The sequence below is a fragment of the Phoenix dactylifera genome, chromosome 2 (assembly GCF_009389715.1).
Source record: "Phoenix dactylifera cultivar Barhee BC4 chromosome 2, palm_55x_up_171113_PBpolish2nd_filt_p, whole genome shotgun sequence".
NCBI lineage: Eukaryota > Viridiplantae > Streptophyta > Magnoliopsida > Arecales > Arecaceae > Phoenix > Phoenix dactylifera.
Genome location: NC_052393.1, coordinates 26,022,946 through 26,040,422, shown reverse-complemented (window position 1 = coordinate 26,040,422; position 17,477 = coordinate 26,022,946). Strand labels below are relative to the sequence as shown.

The window sequence follows — 17,477 nt, the reverse complement described above, 5'->3', positions numbered from 1 at the left end:
GTCATGCACCTTGATAGATGGCTACACATCCTATTGGGTTTAGCTTATAAGATGCAAGGCCTATATAAATTAATTAATTTACAAAAAAATATACATCAAAGCAAGGAGTAGAGAATGATAAATCATCTAAAAGTTTCAATTAAATAAATTTTCCTCCAAAATCATACAATAAATTTTTGATATAAATTTACTCGTCGAGGGACAACTAGCTAAACCATAATCCTTCGATGCTCAGCCCGTAATCCTGTTTGAGCTACTCATCAATATCCGGTAAAAATATAAGGCAAAGGCAAGTGAGCTAACAACCCAGTAAATAATAACTGCACTTCTGGTTGGATCAAGCATATATATTTATAAAAATGTTCAAACAAGTGCCATATATCATGATTAAGTGTAATAGAAACTAACATGGTAAAATTTCAGAAAAAAAATCCACAATCAATATGCAAATATTTGACAACTTAAAAATTCACCTTTCAAAGTACTATCATAAAAATTAATTTTAAATGCTTGCTTTGAAAAAAAATTAAACCCTCTTTTTATTAAATTTTCAAAGCAATTACAACTTTTTTTCTCTTCCAATCTTAGTGACCATGGCCGCGATCAATCCCATGACAAACCTGAAAGAGACTAGCTCTTGAGTACAAAACATGCTATCGATCAGCATGTGCCAACGATCAATCTCAATTGGCTAGGCTCAAAAGGAATTAACTCTAATTCACACAACCACAATTAGTCCCATAACAAGGCCAAAGAGATTAGCTCCTAACAATATGATATACCTATGATTAGCATATGTTATCAATCAATCTCAGCTGGCTAGGCTTGAAAGGTATTAGCTCTAATAGCAAGAAGCCCTGTCCACCTAGATCTAAAAGAAACTAGTTTTTGAATGTATGCCCAATAATTAGTATAGTTGGCTAGACCTGGATCATAATAAGATTAGAAAGTAATCATTTAATCCATTTCAATACTAGTTTAATCAGACATACAGTGACCATAATTCTTTTAATGCTCATGATTATGCTCAAGTAAAATACTTCATGCTTGATCCACAATTTTAAAATTTATTTTTTAATATAGAGCATGCATAATATTTAATTTAAATATAAATATAAGTATGCATAAATAATTTTCATAAATTTTAGTTCCAAATATTTTGGTTATATTTCAAAAAGCAAGCATGAAACCAAGTAATATAAATTTAAAATCAGACTATTCGGGGTGCTAATCCCGGATATACTTCTCCTTACCACTTTTTATCTCCATCTCCCATTAGAATTCTGCTCACGTATCTTTACAAAGAGAATCTTATCTCTTTCTCTTATCCCTCTTTTGGATTACCGAATATTTGCAGAGTCTTGCATGCCTGCGCAGTTTTGTGAAGGCTGTACACTAAATAATGGCATTTTGCTCTTCCTCCACGTTGATGGTGGCAGGTGACAGTGAAGAAGCTTAGATATAAGATATACAATACCTAACAGTTTGGTACCGGTATGGAGTTTAGAGGCTTATGTACTGGACGTACCGATACAGTAATAGAATGGCTCGATACTGAGATGGCGTATCTTTCTTAAATTCTTTCTAATTCTTGAACTTAGAATCTAATCGATTTTGATTGGCCAAATAGCAATAGTGATTGGAATTTGTTTCTTGTAAAATGTCCCTTGTTCTCCTATTATTAAACTGCAACATAACATGATGATTCTAGAAGATGTAAGAACTATGATAACATGATAATATCTATCAAACAACAGATGCATCACTAAATTATGATTTAGCTAAATGAATACGAACCCTCTCATCCTTATGCCCTATACCAGGCCTGCAGAAGTATCCCTTGTCTGGGGCACAAATATTAACAAATTGGCGAACTTTGACATGATTTATTACTGAAGGTATGTCTGAAAGGTGGTTTTGTGTGCATTTTGAAAGCACAAGTTATGTTAAAATCGAACTGTCGAGGCTCTGTACGTACAACCATAAAACTTATGATTTATGTAATTATTTGTGCAATTGGAGCAAGACACCCTGAAACAGATCGCAAGACCATCTTACAATGACTGTAGCTTTTTAAGTGCTAGATATGAGCTATTGACACCAAGAAAATAAATTATTTAAGCTGAGATGTGTGATACTTTCCCCCTGTAATGTGGAATTTGTAGTTTAATTTATGCATGTGTATTTAGATGGTGAAGCATAGTCAGTGTCTATGCCAGCTTCATTAGGCTTTGGAGTTTTCCAAATTGTTGAATTATTGTGTGATTATATGTAAACACGCCTTCTAGGAGAGTCCGCCCCCATCTTCAGGTATGTAGAAAATAATGACTGTTTGCTGGATTTAGTTATCTATATATTAGGCTTACAATTTTAAAAAAGATTTGTAATATGTGCAAAAAAGTACAAGACTGAAAAGGAGTTCTGAATCTTTGTGAACCAATGCCCATGAATTATGCTTGAAGCTATGTTGCCTGGCTGAAATTTTGATTTATTTCAAGCTTATTTTCAGTTATACCTTCTGGTGGCATAATATCCATGGCCAGAAACCAGTATGGACCATTATTTGGCTAAAATTTTCTTTCTTCTGAGCAAGTTTTGTAACAACCCAGGACCTCACCCAAAATGGCTAGCCGGAAGGTATTGTTTGGGTTCCTTGATCCTGTATAAGTACCCAAGATCTACCCAGCGAATAACCGATGTGGGACTAAACACACGTCCGCACGGATCCTCACATACTCCCCCCGTTCAAGCCCTGACGTCCTCGTCAGGCTAAGGGTTCATATCTATTCAAATCAAATCACAAACACCACGATTGACCCGTGGTCAGCCCCAATGGATCTGTGCTGCAGTGTTCCCTAGTCCACATAGGTTATGGGCTGGATCCGCTCTGATACCATTTGCAACAACTCAGGATCTCACCCAAAATAGCTAGCCGGAAGGTATTGTTTGAGTTCCTTGATCCTGTATAAGTACGCAAGATCTATCCAGCGAATAACCGATGTGGGACTAAACATACGCCCGCACGGATCCTCACAAGTTTGGCTAATGAATTCTTTCCAAGACAACCAGACACTCCCTTGAGAAATTTAATCACCTTCTAGATAAGATTGCAGGTTTTCTGAGCTCAAATTTCTAAAGCTCTTGTGCATGAAGTGTCCTACTATCTTTCATAGATTTCTACTGTCGTGTGAAGCATTTGTCTCTCTCACTCATGTCCCTTGGTATAATAAACTTTGACAATAAAATCAAATTTATGTCTATGACAGAGTAAAACTTTTGTTATTATATATGATTCATTCATCAAATCTTGTTGTGGTTTAGGTAGTCTCTTAGTCATCTTTTAAATTATTTTGCATTGTTACTTCACAGCAATTAGCATTATATTCATGCACAACAAACAAATATAAATTTGTGAACATTCAGATGTGGTAAAGAATTAAGGGCTCGTTTGGTTCGCAGGTGTTGGGGATGGGGGGACACCTTTAGTCCCATACTGTTTGTGTGACGAAGAGTGTTGTGCCTTAAATGGGAAAGCTTCCCTCTTTCTCTTTAGAGGGTCCTTTTGTGGGACAAAACCGTGAGGAGGGCTCCGGGTACGTGCGCCATTCAACGCCGCGTCTCTCGACCCCCAAAGCGGACAATACCTCTGGAAAGAAAAACGGACAATACCTCTGGAGAGAAACGCAGCTACTTTTAGTCCACAACAGTTGGTGCGGTGAGCTTGGACCTCCCCTTGCACCCTGTAAAACCGCGAGGTGGAATCACAGCACTCTCCGTCAGGGGGGGCTGTGTTGGGGATGGAGGGGACACCTTTAGTTCCATACTGCTTGTGTGACGAAGAGTACTGTGCCTTAAATGGGGAGGGTTCCCCTCTTTCTCTTTAGAGGGCCCTTTTGTGGGACAAAATCGTGAGGAGGGCTCCGAGTACGTGCGCCGTTCAACGCCGCGTCTCTCGACCCCCAAAGCGGACAATACATCTGGAGAGAAACACAGCTACTTTTAGTCCACAACAGCGAGAAAAGAAGGGAGGAAAGTGCGGTCAACGGAAAAGTAATGAGATGCCTCTTATTTGATTGGAGTTTTCAAAGGAGAGAGATGAGAAAGTTGTATTCCCATGGGAATATGATTCCCACATTTGATGGAAAAGTTTTTCCAATGAGAAACATAGAAAAGTTACTTTCCCATAAGACGGAAATCACTTCATTTTTATTTTTTCCCAAAAAGGCCCTTCAGCATTAAAGAGGCATTAAAGACCTAATTTTTATTAAGGGTATAATAGGAATTACACATAACTTTTTTAGAAAAATGGATGGTCAACCAAACAGAAGCACTCTGAAAATCTGTCACTTTCTCATGGTTAACCAAATATGCCAAAAGTACTTTCCCAGGCATTTTCTTCCTGGGAATCTATTTTCCAGGAATCATATTCCCAAGAGGGAAAATGCTTCCCGCGAACCAAACGAGCCCTAAGTTCAATGTGGCAGATGAGATTTAGCTTGTGCTGCTATTACTTGGTTGTAACTCATTGATCTCCAACATTTATTGTCACTTTCCCTGGGTGTTGGCTGTTTTACTGACAATGAGGCATCAGCTTCAAAATCCTTTTCGTAACCAAGATTGGTTTATATTTTTATAGATCACTTCCTGAGTTAGATTTGGTATAGATTTTTATTTGGTTTTTACGTAACTTAGAGATGGCAGATTCACCAGTCCAATTCGTAAACTTAAATAAACCTTTACCTTAGAATGTGTCTATGCGTTATCCATGAAAGCTTTCAAGGGTACCAAATACAGAATTAAGATTACTCATTGGGCCAAGGTGAAATAATATATTTACTCTAAGCTAAGACTTTGTTTCGATTGGGTTTATGGAAAGGGTCCAAGCATCACAGGTGGTAAAATTGTCCCAAAGATGCCCTAGTTCTGTTTTTAATTTGTTTTTCTTTCACATATTTACCTTTTTTTATATCATTTACAATTTCTATTAGGGCCTTTTTGGATACCTGAATAATAAAAAAAAAATCCATTGATCAAACACCTCAAATGCTGAAGTTAAGACGATGAGAATGGAGGGAAGAACATAGTTTTGATGCAATTGCCGAAGCTCTCAGATCTATCCTGAAAATATAGGACATTAGATTCCTATTGGAAGGTGATTTTCCTTATCCCATTCTTTTTTGAGATTTTATGATTAAATTCTTCTCAACCCACCATTAAAATCTTCTATTCTCTGCCAGCCATATGGGGAAGTAACATATATTTCTTTTACCTGATTCCACATGTGGCTGTTCATAATGTGCTGAATCCATGTAACATTTTATTGACATGCAATTTACTTCTCTCTGTTGTTAATAAGCGATGCCTGTAGGTGTTCTAAACCTTAATATGTTTCTAGGGTATAGCATAGTGTTGCTCAGCAACATTAATGACTGGGAAATAGTATGTAACTTTGGAACTTCAGCATTTTATTTTGGTAGATCAGATGCAATGTGATATGAGCTCCATAGCGGTACGTTTTGCATAGTAATTTAAAGGCCAAATTCATGTTCCATTTACTACTTGTATCTGTTTACATAAACAGGTAGATGGATGTAAAATGCTTCAGTTTACTGCTTCTGTTAAGAAGAAAAACAAACAAACTCCTATATATCCCACCAGCTATTAACCCCCTGAGTGCTACACCCGCATCTTAAAAAAAATTCAAATCGAGAATCATTGTTGAGAAATCAGGTGCAGTCCACGAGGAAACTCGAGATCTCGACGACTGTGTCCTCAAAGATCTAACATGCATAAAAAAAACCATTTGGGGATTATTAGGGCATCATGCAAATATACCACTAGATGGAAAATCAACATAGCCGAGAGGCAGTTACCTGAGATCTACGGGGCGACGATAGTATCGTCGATAGAGGAGGACAGTCAGTCGGAGTTTCGAAGAACATCGCGGACTGGCGGTGGCTACGGGCAGGAAGGAGGAGCAGGAGGATGAGGAGAAACTTGCGAAGGAGGAGAATGAGGATGGTAGAGAGGCGATGGTGGGTCAGCCAATGGTGGAGAGGCTCTCTGGAGGAGCAGCTTGGCTAGCAATTCTGTGGAACAAAAGAGGTTGATGGTGGGTCGGATAGAGATTTAGAGGGATATACGGCTTCCGGCGATGCTTATAAGCATCGTCTTGTTATTGGCTTCCAGCGATGCTTATTCGTGTCATATTATCTCTCCAATCCACCGCGAACATTGGTAAAGTATCTCTGATGCTTATATACGTCAGCTAATTCTTGGCCTCTGACAATGCTTGCCAAAAAGCACCGATAAAACCTTGTAATCTATTTCCGACGCTTTTAAGCATCGTATATACCGACGTTACTAAAAAGCATTGGCAAATTTTAGCATAGTAACCATATTATCGATGCTTCTTTCTAGCATCGACAAATTACAGTCGGAATTTTCCATTTTTTCTGTAGTGGTTGATCGTCCGACTACAAGACCATGCTTTATCATCAGAGTGACCATAACAACCACAATCAATTGCATGAAATTATAGAATGGTAGTATATTTTAACATTGCTTGCCTAGACTCCTTGGTCATACAATGCCAGCTTGACCCAAGTGATCTCTAAGGCATCGCTCTAGGGCTTTTGTGGCCGTGTCACATGGTCGACCCAAGTGACACATACAGGGCGTTATAGAAGTGGTATTAGAGCATGGATTTAAAATCACTGGGAACTATGGGGTTTGACAAATTTTGGAAATTAATTAGCAAACTCATATTATTTCGGTGGGATTTTATCAAAGTTGCGTAGCGAATGTATGGTAGGTTAGGTCATTTTGAATCTGATCAAAAATATTAATTTTAAGGGTTTTACAATGGAAGACTTGATTTGATTTCCTATTTAAGGAGATTTGATTTGAGTATCCTTAAAGCCTTAAGTATGTTAATTTCGAGAACGAAATTATTTTAAGAGAGGGAGAATGTAATGGCCCGTAGGAGTGGGCTTGTGGGTCGGCCCAAAGAGGCCGGGCCCAACTCAACACGTGCGCGGCACGTCAGGGAAACAGGTAGGAATCCTCCCGTTGGGAGTCTTCTTCCTCTCCGAGCACGATCGCATTTCTGACTAGGGTTTCAGGGCGATCCAAACATCGAAATTCAGGAAATTTTGCTTATTAAGACCACCCATCCTCCTCCTTTGAGATCTATCGAAGAATAGGCTAGATTTCATTGTCGATCCCAAGCACTTCCCTAGTTTTTTCCTTCGAATTTTGCCAGAAAGAGTCACCGAATCATGGCAAGATTGAGGTACACGAGCCACCGGATTATATGAAATAGAGCAGTCCCTATTTTACCTTCTTCTTGCGACCGTGTCATGTGGTCGTCCCAAGTGACAGGTTTGGAGCGTGACAACCCTCTATAGGCGGGTCGAACGAAAGCCTGTGCTGCGGGCGCAGGTATCACATATACATGCTCATTTGACTTGCACTCCAATAATACCAAAGTCTTGGACAAAAGTTGCATAGCTGGATTGTAACTTTCTTAATTAGTGCTCTATCCTATAAGAATTTAACAAAAATATTATATATTGGCCATCTAACTCTTTTCTGCTAGATTTTCCATGTTACCCTAGAAGTGCACTAGCTTTTGCGGAGGGATGAGACCTAGCTGGCAAATAGCTAGCTTTGTCGCATGAAGTGGTCCTTGCATGGAGTGGCCCGCGGTTATGGAAGAGCAATGGAGACCGAACAAAGGCCACATGCAAGTTGATGTGACCCATGCCCATACCTATCTTGACATAGGAAAAATAGCACCATAAAGGATAGTGTCCTCGAATATTTTATTCCATCACAACCATTAATTGTACCAATTCTTCATCTATCTTAGCCCATTGAACCCACTTTCAGTGCCATCCAAATCCATCGAATTGGGATCCTCTTCCATCCTGATTTGGATTACAGAGAGCATATTACCACGGCTATCTGTGGTTCGATATGAATATACGATCCATCGGCATGCTGCTAATGTGCTACGGTGAATTGTCAATCATAGATGGCCATGATTAAAAGATAGGGCCTCTCCTGATGTAATCGAAATCAGGGAGCATCCGAATCGAACCCTATCCGACCGACAGTGTCGGCAGTGCAATAAAGGGGCGGTCCAGATTGGCCCACTGGATTTACCTCCTTACTTTGTGTAGATAATATCATCGTTTCATGCTGTTTCCTTGGTGGTGGTAGCTCCCTTCCACAAATCCACCAGCTAATTTGGCCATGTTCTATCGTCCTCTCAGATTCCCTTTTTTTGGCCAAGTGGAGACACCTTTGGCTCCCCCATCCAGTGGTTGCGATGCCAATTGCCATCCCCGTGACGGGAGTCAAGTCATTCAAGTGGACGGACGCATGCACGCCATCTGTGGATGAAGGTGACAAGCATCACACAGCATATATATATAGAAACGTTATGGTCAATTGGTTATGCATCTCTTTTTTTCACTTTAATTTTTCTGAGAGTCCTACCTGAGAATATAAGTATAATAATAAAAACATGAAGGGACATATCTTACCGGTGAAAAAAAAAAAAAAATAGGCCCAATATATATATATATATATATATATATATATATATATATATATTAAAAATGGCAATTCATGTAGCTTTAACTTGAATACATCCTACCAAATTAAAAAAAAAAAGCAAAAAATACAGAGATTGGAGAATATTTTAGTTCATTAAATTTTACTTTATGATTCCAACTAAACCAAAGACCATACTTTTTTTTTTTTTTGTTTTTTATGCAAACCAAACAGTCCTAAATGATGGAGTTGGCCATTAGTTTTCTAGGCTGAAGTAGTTGGAGCCTTAGAATCAACTTCATCAAAAAAGCAGATTGCATGGAATTTAAACAGCCTTAGCTAGATGCTTGTATTCTCATGCAAGTATGGCCAATTTAGCATGCTAGGTTAACTATGAAGAAATAGCTAAAAATTAAAAACAATATATATAGATGCATGTGCCAAAATCTTGCTTCCACCATGATTATGTGAACCGTTTGAGCATCAATTCATATAAAATAAATAATTCTGCAAATAAATTACTTTCAAAATAGTAGAAGGAGAGGAACACTGATTTTTAAATTTTTTGAATCATCATTATTTAAAAATTTGTGCATTACAACATTCTTACAAGACGTTGCTTACTAATTAACTGAGCTCCTATTCGATTATTCATGTCTACAGAATGGCCAACAGTGGATTGGATGACATTCTTTGCGGCTCAGTATTTTAATAATTTTATCTAAAATAATCAATTTTTATTTTTTTATTTATTTTTTTAATTTTATGGACTGCATTCATATATCCAAGATTTATATATTAAGGATTGATTTATTGTTATGGCAGAAAGGGAAAAGCAGGTTTGACCATCATTTTCAGGAAAATATTTTATAACATGCTAATACTATTGTGAGGGGGAAAAAAAAAACTCTCTATTTCGCATTAAAAATATCAGGCTGAAGAACAATGCTTAAAAAGAAGGAATAATAATAATAATAATAATAAAACCCTTCCCCAGGGCTAACCATAGTTAACGACGGGTACTAAGAATCACGGGAAATTGGTTGCTTTGGGTTGGAGCACGTACAAATGTACGTAGAGGAGGACGATTCGCCGTTCGAGGTGAACGAATGGACGGACGTGCGAGAGCGGCAACGTTAAAGCAAAAAGAATCTTGCTTCCTTTATCGCAACAACAACAACAACAACAACAACAAAAAAAAAAAAAAAAAATTCTCTTCTTTAAAACAAGTGTAACGCAATACTACTACCTAGTCCAAGCACCATCCTGCACACCATCCCATTTGACACGCTAAGAAGTTGACGTCCGGAAAGGCTGAAACCCGTCTATCACTGAGAGGGTGCCAAAACGAGTTCCAGTGATCGAGGTGCGTTTAAAAGTTTGAGCAAGAAGAAGAGAGTAAAAAGAGCGGTGGAGTACAAACCAAGGTTCTGTGAACCAAATTTAAAAGAAGAGAGATGAGAGAGAGAGTGTGATAGGGACTTGGCCTTTGGGAGACAGCTGGCTCACAGCAGGCCTTCATCAATGCTATACCAACTGCGCCCACGTCATTCTCCCCTCTCTAGTCCTTTCTCGGGAAATAGCTATCCCTCCAAACCCCACCTCCTTATTACGCCATTCCCATTTTTTTGTTTTCTTTTGGGAGGTTGGCCCTTTCTCTTTTATCGTTGATATTATCCGGAATAAGAACATAAAAAGACGAGCCATCCGAGCTCCAATTTATCTAGAATAATTATTGATGGCAGCCGCCTTTAGGCTTTTAGCTGTCCGGAATAGCGGTGATTTGATGTGATAAACCGAGCTTTGCGACGTTAATAACCGGCAACTTGCGTAGGGATAGTAACTTAGGTCTTAGTATCATCATATTGCCTAGTTTGACCTTGGTCGGAGGGCCGTACAAGATTGGCTTGAATCAAAGCCGTCTATTTTAAAAATTTCTCCGAAGTATTAGACTACGTTGTTGGTCGGTGTATTGGGATAGGCAATTAGTTATCCCATCACTTCAAAGAACCCCCCGCCGCAGCTACTGAGGACCCTAGACCTTTCTAGGGCGCAGTCCCCAAAGGAGGAGATAAACGTTGCGTCATTAAGGAAACCTTTCCATTGAAACATAATCACTGGTTACAAGCCTATATATGGTAACTACAAAAAATATTTTTTAATTTTTTTTTAATATTTTAATTTTATGAGAACAAATAGATGCTCAAGAATATATTAATTAATTAATATATAAAAAACAGAAAAAATATTTTACATAAATATTATTATAATAAAAAATGGTTATCTGTGATTAAAGGGGAGAGGATTGGGTGTCGAGGATGGGGGTGAGTCTGAGTACGGATTAGAGGGTGAAGAGGGACGGCACGGAGGAAACGATAGGGGCTACAATAATAGCGGAATAGCGTGTGAGGGTTGGCGAGTTGGTGGTTAGTAGTACTACGCTGGTATAGTGGGGGAAGGAGGGAGCGTAGCTTTTTAGCCAGCTTTAACCAAGTTGTGCAGTGTTGCGAATGTTGGGGGCATAGGAAGCAGGAGAGCAGCGCAGACCAAAACCAAGGGGACGAGAGCCATCTCAGCCTCTTCTCGGAGACAAGAGCTTAGGTGAAGATACGTCGACAGGTGGGTTGGTAGAGAAGGAAAACGCGATCTAGAACTGCAGACACAACGGCTACGGTAGAAAGAAGAAGAAGAAGAAGTTAACAAAAGAAGAGAGGTAGAGAGAGATAAGGATCAGAGTGGGATCATCGTGATGGAAACTGGAGTTGGTTTGGGGGACAAAAGGGAAAGAAAGGAGGATGAAGAGAGTCTGGGGCTTGGCTTTGGCTGTGGTTCGGATTCCATCACATTTGCTCCTCATCAGAAGCTGATACGCACGGCTGGGTTTCCCTTCCTTTCTTGTACCACCAGGGATGGAGGCAGCGTTCCAACTTCGACTCCGTTCCTCGGCAGCGGCCCCACCTTATTTTTGAACGATGCATACGATGGTGGAAGAGCTCTGCAGCCTTTTCCCATCCCCTTCAGATCCCCAGGTTTTCTTTTCTTTTCGTGTTTTTTTTTCCTTTTATACTTTGACCCCTCTTCCTCTCCTCCATTATATATCTCTTTTGCGTTCAATTTTATCTTCTTTTCTGTGGGAGGGGGAGGTGGCCTCCATTAAATAATTCAGTGGCTACAGGAATGGAGGCAGGAGGAAAGACTGATAAGTTTTTTGGTGGTGTGTGTGGGGTGTGATGCAGGTGTGGCGATGGGCGTCGGTGGCAGTGCCTCTGCAGCGGCTCTGAGAGCGATTCCTTTTACTTCGGCGCAGTGGCAGGAGCTCCAGCGCCAGGCTCTGATCTACAAACACATCATAGCCTCTGTTCCTGTCCCACCCGACCTCCTCTTCCCGAGCTCTCCTCCTCATCACCTTCTCCCAAATCGTCTGTCCTCTCTCTAACTCTTTTTTTTTTTGTCTCCTTTGAAAGATTGTTCGTAAATAGTCTCTCTTACTCTATGCTTTGTTATAAGAAACAGTGGTGGTCGGTAGAGGTTCTGCTGGGGCCTTTAACTTGAGGTTTTCGGGCAACACCGATCCGGAGCCAGGGAGGTGCCGGAGGACGGACGGGAAGAAGTGGAGGTGCTCGAGGGACGCGGCTCCGGACCAGAAGTACTGCGAGCGCCACTTGCACAGGGGTCGTCCTCGTTCAAGAAAGCCTGTGGAAGTTGGCAAGACCAAACCCATCACCTCCAATGCTCCTCCACCCACCGCTGTCTCCACCAACTCACCCACCATCGTCACCGCCGCGGCCGCCACCACCGCCACCGCCACCGCCGCCGCCACCACCAGCAGCAGCCTTTCCAAGCCATTTCCATCCCAGTCCTCTGTCTTTTTCCCCAAGGATGAGTTGAAGTTTCCATTCCAACCGTTGGAACCAAACAAGGAACCCAGGTTAGTTTAGACTTTAGAGCAAGCCGTTTTTTTATTGTAGGACTCGTTCATTTGCTCCAGTGTAACATCTTGGCGTTTATGTTTACTGCCTGTCCAGGTGCCTGGATTGGATTAAAGGGAATAATGAGGAGATGGAGTCAAGCTTGCAGTGGGAGCTGATGCATTCGAAGATTGGATTGAGTAGCAGCAGTACTCCGATTCTCCAGAGCTATGATGACCATCTGAACTCGAGCTACACTGCCTTTCTTAATCCAGATTTCTGCTCACTGGAAGAAGACACCATCGGCGACCATAGGGAAATCCCCAGGAGCTTCATTGATGCCTGGTCCACCGAGAACCCCGCCGCTGCCACCACCAAGAATGGCAACTTAACCTCCGTTCCCGCTGGCGGGGAGCTTCCACTCTCGACCCTCACGCTCTCCATGTCCGGCGTTGAGGAAGGTGGTGATCATCAAATCCAGATGGGCCTCGGCGTGGGCGATACGCTTGTTAAGACTCGCCCCTCGGGCTGGATAGCCCCTGCTTCGCCGCTCGGCGGTCCGCTCGGTGAGGTCCTACAGACGAGCAATGCGACATCTCCCCGGCAGGGGTTCGTCGCCGATGATTGCAGGGATTCTGGCAGCGGCGGGCTTATCAACTGTATGAGCATTGGCTTTCATGGCAGTCAAGCGGCGAGCCCCCAAGAGAGTCCGACGAGGTTGGCTTCGTCTCCCTCCGGCGTTCTTCAGAAGGCAATGGTCTCGCTTTCTGATAGCAGCAGCAGCAGCAGTCCCACTTTTGCCGCTGCCTCCCGATCCGAGATTGCTCTGCAGTGGATGAACCAGGCGAAGCAGCAGTAGAATTCTCTATCGAGACTGGGACTGTTGGGTTTCTTCTTTGTTTCTTGCAGTTTTGCTTGTTTCTTGTTTTATCTTGTTCTTATCGTCGTCGGGTTAACATGTTCTTGCTCTCTTGTGCTGTGTCGGAGTGGAAACAATGGCGGAAGACTGGTCTTCTGTTTGCTTACTGACTTGGGTCTCCATGGAGCTCGTGGGAAACCAAATCGGAAAACAGCTGATGCTCGGTTTTAATCTATGCATGGTGTTTGAAATTTAAATCCCGAGAAGTTAAAGGAAAAAACGTAAGTGTGATTTGATTCCCTCGAGAACAATATTTGTAGAATTATAAAAGAAAACAAATTGATCGGAAATACTATTATGGTTTGTAATTTCTGGCTGCAGGGTTTATGGATTACCATCTTTTTTTGACGCAAGCCTTTTTTTTTTGAGGCCTTCCTTGTTTCCTGCGTAATTGTCTTTGGTTTATTTATTTGAAATAAGTTGTTTTGTCTAGCTGAATAGACTTAAATAACGCTTGGAGTAAGTTGATTTTTTCTAAGATTTATAGAAATCTATCTTGTGTCAATAAATTCTTAGGAAAGATCAAGGGTGATGACGTGTGTAAAATGCTCCGCGTCTTGTCTCTATTGTTCTTATATTTTGCCACTATCTGTATTTACTTTGTACATAAACTCTATCATTAAAAAATTATTGAGGAAGTGCATCTTCGCTTCTCCAGCTACTCCAAAGAAATTGTAACCAATGGTTCATTCAAGTATAATTTCCTGTGATACGGGAAACACGCTATGCAAGCTTTGGATTGAGGGTCCTAACAATATTTGAAATAGCCATGAAATGAGAAATTCTTATCAATTTGATAAATGTTTTACGTTGTGGGGATGGGTTGAGTGTGGGTTTGGGAGCTTAGAAAGCTTAGAAACCAGATGAAACATGAGGAAGCAGAGACGTGGCATGCGTGTTGCATACTTCAAAACAAAAGAGATGGAAGGAAACTTTTTTCTGTATAAATCTTCTTCTTCCACTTGGTGGAACTCTCGAAAAACTTGGAGAAAAGCATGCCTTTTCATATGTAGAGCTCAATATGGCTCAAGAGAGAACCAATATTATTATTGTTTCAGTAAAATTGGAGGAGCATCTTCCATTAGGATGTGGTCTTGTGAGCACTAGATTTTTATGGCCCAACTCGGTACCCAAAAAAAAATACAAACTTCAAATAAGAGTATCTTGTGAGGAGATATTTCATAGAAATTTCACCAATACAATCCTGCATTCAACTAAATCCAAAAACTAAGAGAACTAATGATTGGTTTCTCCCCATCTTTGGTAATTAATCTCTATATTTTGAAAGGGGCAAGCTTATCTTGATTGGTTGGGCGGTTGGTTATTTATTAGAAATCCCAAAATTTTAGGGTGCAATTGTCCCCCAACCCCCAAACTTTTTTTTTTTGTGTGTGTGGATTGGGTGTGTCACTTGATCACAAAGATGTAAGTCTATCAAATAGGGTGCGATGTTGCATAGCATATACAACATGTCGCGTGCAATACACGAAGCAACACCTTTGAATGTTTGATAGCGATTCATCTTGGTGATTGATTATGTGGCACCAACTATGGTTTGGCTTCCCTAGTGATTCCATTTAAATAAATTAATTTCAGGTATGTATTCAGCTTTGAAGCTTGTTCGACCAACCAATAGGGTCTACATTCTACATAAGCTGCAGCCTAACAAATATTATCTATCTATTGCTTCTATATTTGAGCTATTAATCAAAATTCATTGCATGTTAAATATGAGAGAATATACATTTGCAGATGCATGTCACTTTTTTATCCTTATTCTCTCTAATCCAGGCTTGAAACTGGTGAGATATAGTCTTTGAATTACAGCTATTGGCATCTTGCACAACAATTATGATTAAATAAGCCCTACATGGTAATTATGTATTATCATGGCCATCGTGTTGTACCCGAATAAGTACTCCAAACTACTAGTGAGAAGTTTAAAAGCCAATGAGTACTGTTAGAGAGAAACGCCAATGAGATTTGTGACGCCCAGACCGCAAATCGTAATTCGCGAGCATAACGACCATCACATATTCAAAGAGATTATCCTTATAAGCATGCAAGGCATTACTCCTAAGTGGGACAATGTTGAAATCACCATTTGTCCTAAAAACTTAAGCTGATAGAATGAGGTAAATTTATTTATATATTTTATATTTTCTTACACTTTTTCTCACATGTGGGCCGGATTTTTCTTTAATGGGTAAGCCTAACATATGAAATTTTTTAATCATGAGGTTAAAGAGTACGGAGACAGGGTTCGAACTCAAGACCTCTGCACTGATACTATGTTGAAATCACCATTTGTCCTATCAGCTTAAGCTTTCAGGATAAGTGGTGATTTCAACAGGCAAGTAGGATAGAGGTGGTGGAGTGGGGCGAGAGAAATAGGGGATCCATGCCCTGTTTCCTTATTACTCGGACTCGAACCGAGATGCTCTACCTCTCACCAAGACTTTTATAGTGCGGGTCCTGTTCAGGAGAGTTTCGGGGGGGTGCGCGGGGGCCATTGTAGTTGGGCCAGGCCCTGGTTTTGGGCGAATTATCAGTGGAGCAAACTTTGCGAGCCTTTGATCGTTTCTCTCCTACAAATTGAGAGTTAAAGGCAGCCACTGAACAGAGACAACAAAGTGCAACACCATTGGTGAGAGGCAGGGGAATGGCGAAGGAACCTAGTATGGTTCTCTCCTCATGGAATAAAAACAACACACATAGTTTAGTATTCTCTTCTTTTCTATCCTCTTGTTTACTTTCTTTCCTTGTCCCTTACTACAGTATTTATTATCCTACTCTAATACGCTACTCCTGTCATTGTTTTGGAGTAGCTTTCTTGTCATGTTATTTTTAACTATATCTACCTATAGAGAATGCACACTGCTATAGTTTTGAATTTTGAACTCACAAAATGATTTCTATTCATACTCTGTATATTTATACAATCAGAGAAGCATAATTTTAGACGTACAAAATATGTAATTGAAAAGGAAATTTATAATACAATAAATGGTAATATTTACAAAAATAAAAAACTGATCCTAGAATCATGGGAGGCAAAAAAAATCTGGCAGTATTTATTGCGGTAGCTGGATTTGAGTTGTCACTTGCTTGTTTTCTTCATTTTTCTTGATACTATATCTGTCTATGCTTCATAAAGGACCTCCTGTTACTGACTAGTAATTAAGATGAGAGACTATATAGCTTAAGATGTTAGGGTGGATGTTATAGCACAAATTCCTCAACATGCTTGTTGTATCTTGAAAGTTATATAACCCTTGTTGATCTCTATACCACTTGCACCTAATCAAAATTAGTTTCTGCATCTAAGGTGCGAGATTGGTGCGATCACCATGCTTTTTAATTGTGCAGCGGAACCTGATGCATTGCTGCATTGGTTGAGGCACGATGATCATGTGTCTCCATGGATATAATTCCAATGTAGATTTGACGATAACAGTAACTTCCGATAGGCTTTTTTTTTTTTTGTGCTGGTCTGAATGAGGATTTTGTATAGCTCTTGAAAGAGGAGCCATTATAACTTCTTAGATTACAGTGGTTTGCCGTATCCAATGGCAGATCTGAAAGCAGAGATCCTCAGAATTCAGATAAGTTATTAAATCTGACCTCTGAATTTGTGAAATTCTTACACTCCTTCCTCTCAGTTGATCCTAGTAGAGGGTATTGAACCGATCTAGCGACCACCCATCATTAGACCTTCACCTAGGCCTTCGTCTGGCATCATTGGACCTTATCATCAACAACCCTTGTTGTGCTACCTTTGCCCTAATCGGACTCTTGTATCACGATCCGCCCCATCATCACCCAAGATCAGATTGATGTGAGCTGCATGGGTACATCATCTGGACAAGTGTATATTTAGAGTGGGGTTTTATACTTTAGTCCATTAATTAAAGCCGTGTGCCATATAATTTGACTTGAAAAATTTATATTATTTAGTTTTATCCTCATGTTTGAAAAGTCCTAAATATTTGTAATTAAAATTTATAATGCACGTGTATATATCTATATCTAAATCTATATATTAAATATTATGTCTGCTCTAAAAAATAATAAATTTTAAAATTTTT

The 17,477-nt window shown here is 40.1% G+C and overlaps 1 protein-coding gene across 2 annotated transcripts; it reads left to right on the top strand.

Annotated features, from left to right (window-relative positions):
- The first annotated feature begins 10,966 nt into the window (after nucleotides 1-10,966).
- LOC120109938 (growth-regulating factor 7-like) lies at nucleotides 10,967-13,742 on the top strand. Of its 2 annotated transcripts, none has more exons than XM_039123770.1 (4): nucleotides 10,967-11,591; nucleotides 11,799-11,981; nucleotides 12,070-12,490; nucleotides 12,588-13,742. In XM_039123770.1, exons 1-4 carry the CDS (start codon nucleotides 11,312-11,314, stop codon nucleotides 13,327-13,329), a joined length of 1,626 nt encoding a protein of 541 aa, XP_038979698.1. In that variant the 5' UTR covers nucleotides 10,967-11,311; the 3' UTR covers nucleotides 13,330-13,742. The 2 variants fall into 2 exon arrangements, with proteins under 2 accessions (XP_038979698.1, XP_038979699.1); XM_039123771.1 differs by having other exon boundaries at nucleotides 10,974-11,591; nucleotides 12,076-12,490.
- The last annotated feature ends 3,735 nt before the right edge of the window (nucleotides 13,743-17,477 follow it).

Bases quoted from the DNA above. Each gene is read 5' to 3' on its own strand.
- LOC120109938 (XM_039123770.1), top strand. From the start codon at position 11,312: ATGGAAACTGGAGTTGGTTTGGGGGACAAAAGGGAAAGAAAGGAGGAT. The intron at 11,592-11,798 runs GTTTTCTTTTCT...GGTGTGATGCAG, and splicing joins CATCCCCTTCAGATCCCCAG to GTGTGGCGATGGGCGTCGGT. The intron at 11,982-12,069 runs GTCTGTCCTCTC...CTTTGTTATAAG, and splicing joins TCATCACCTTCTCCCAAATC to AAACAGTGGTGGTCGGTAGA.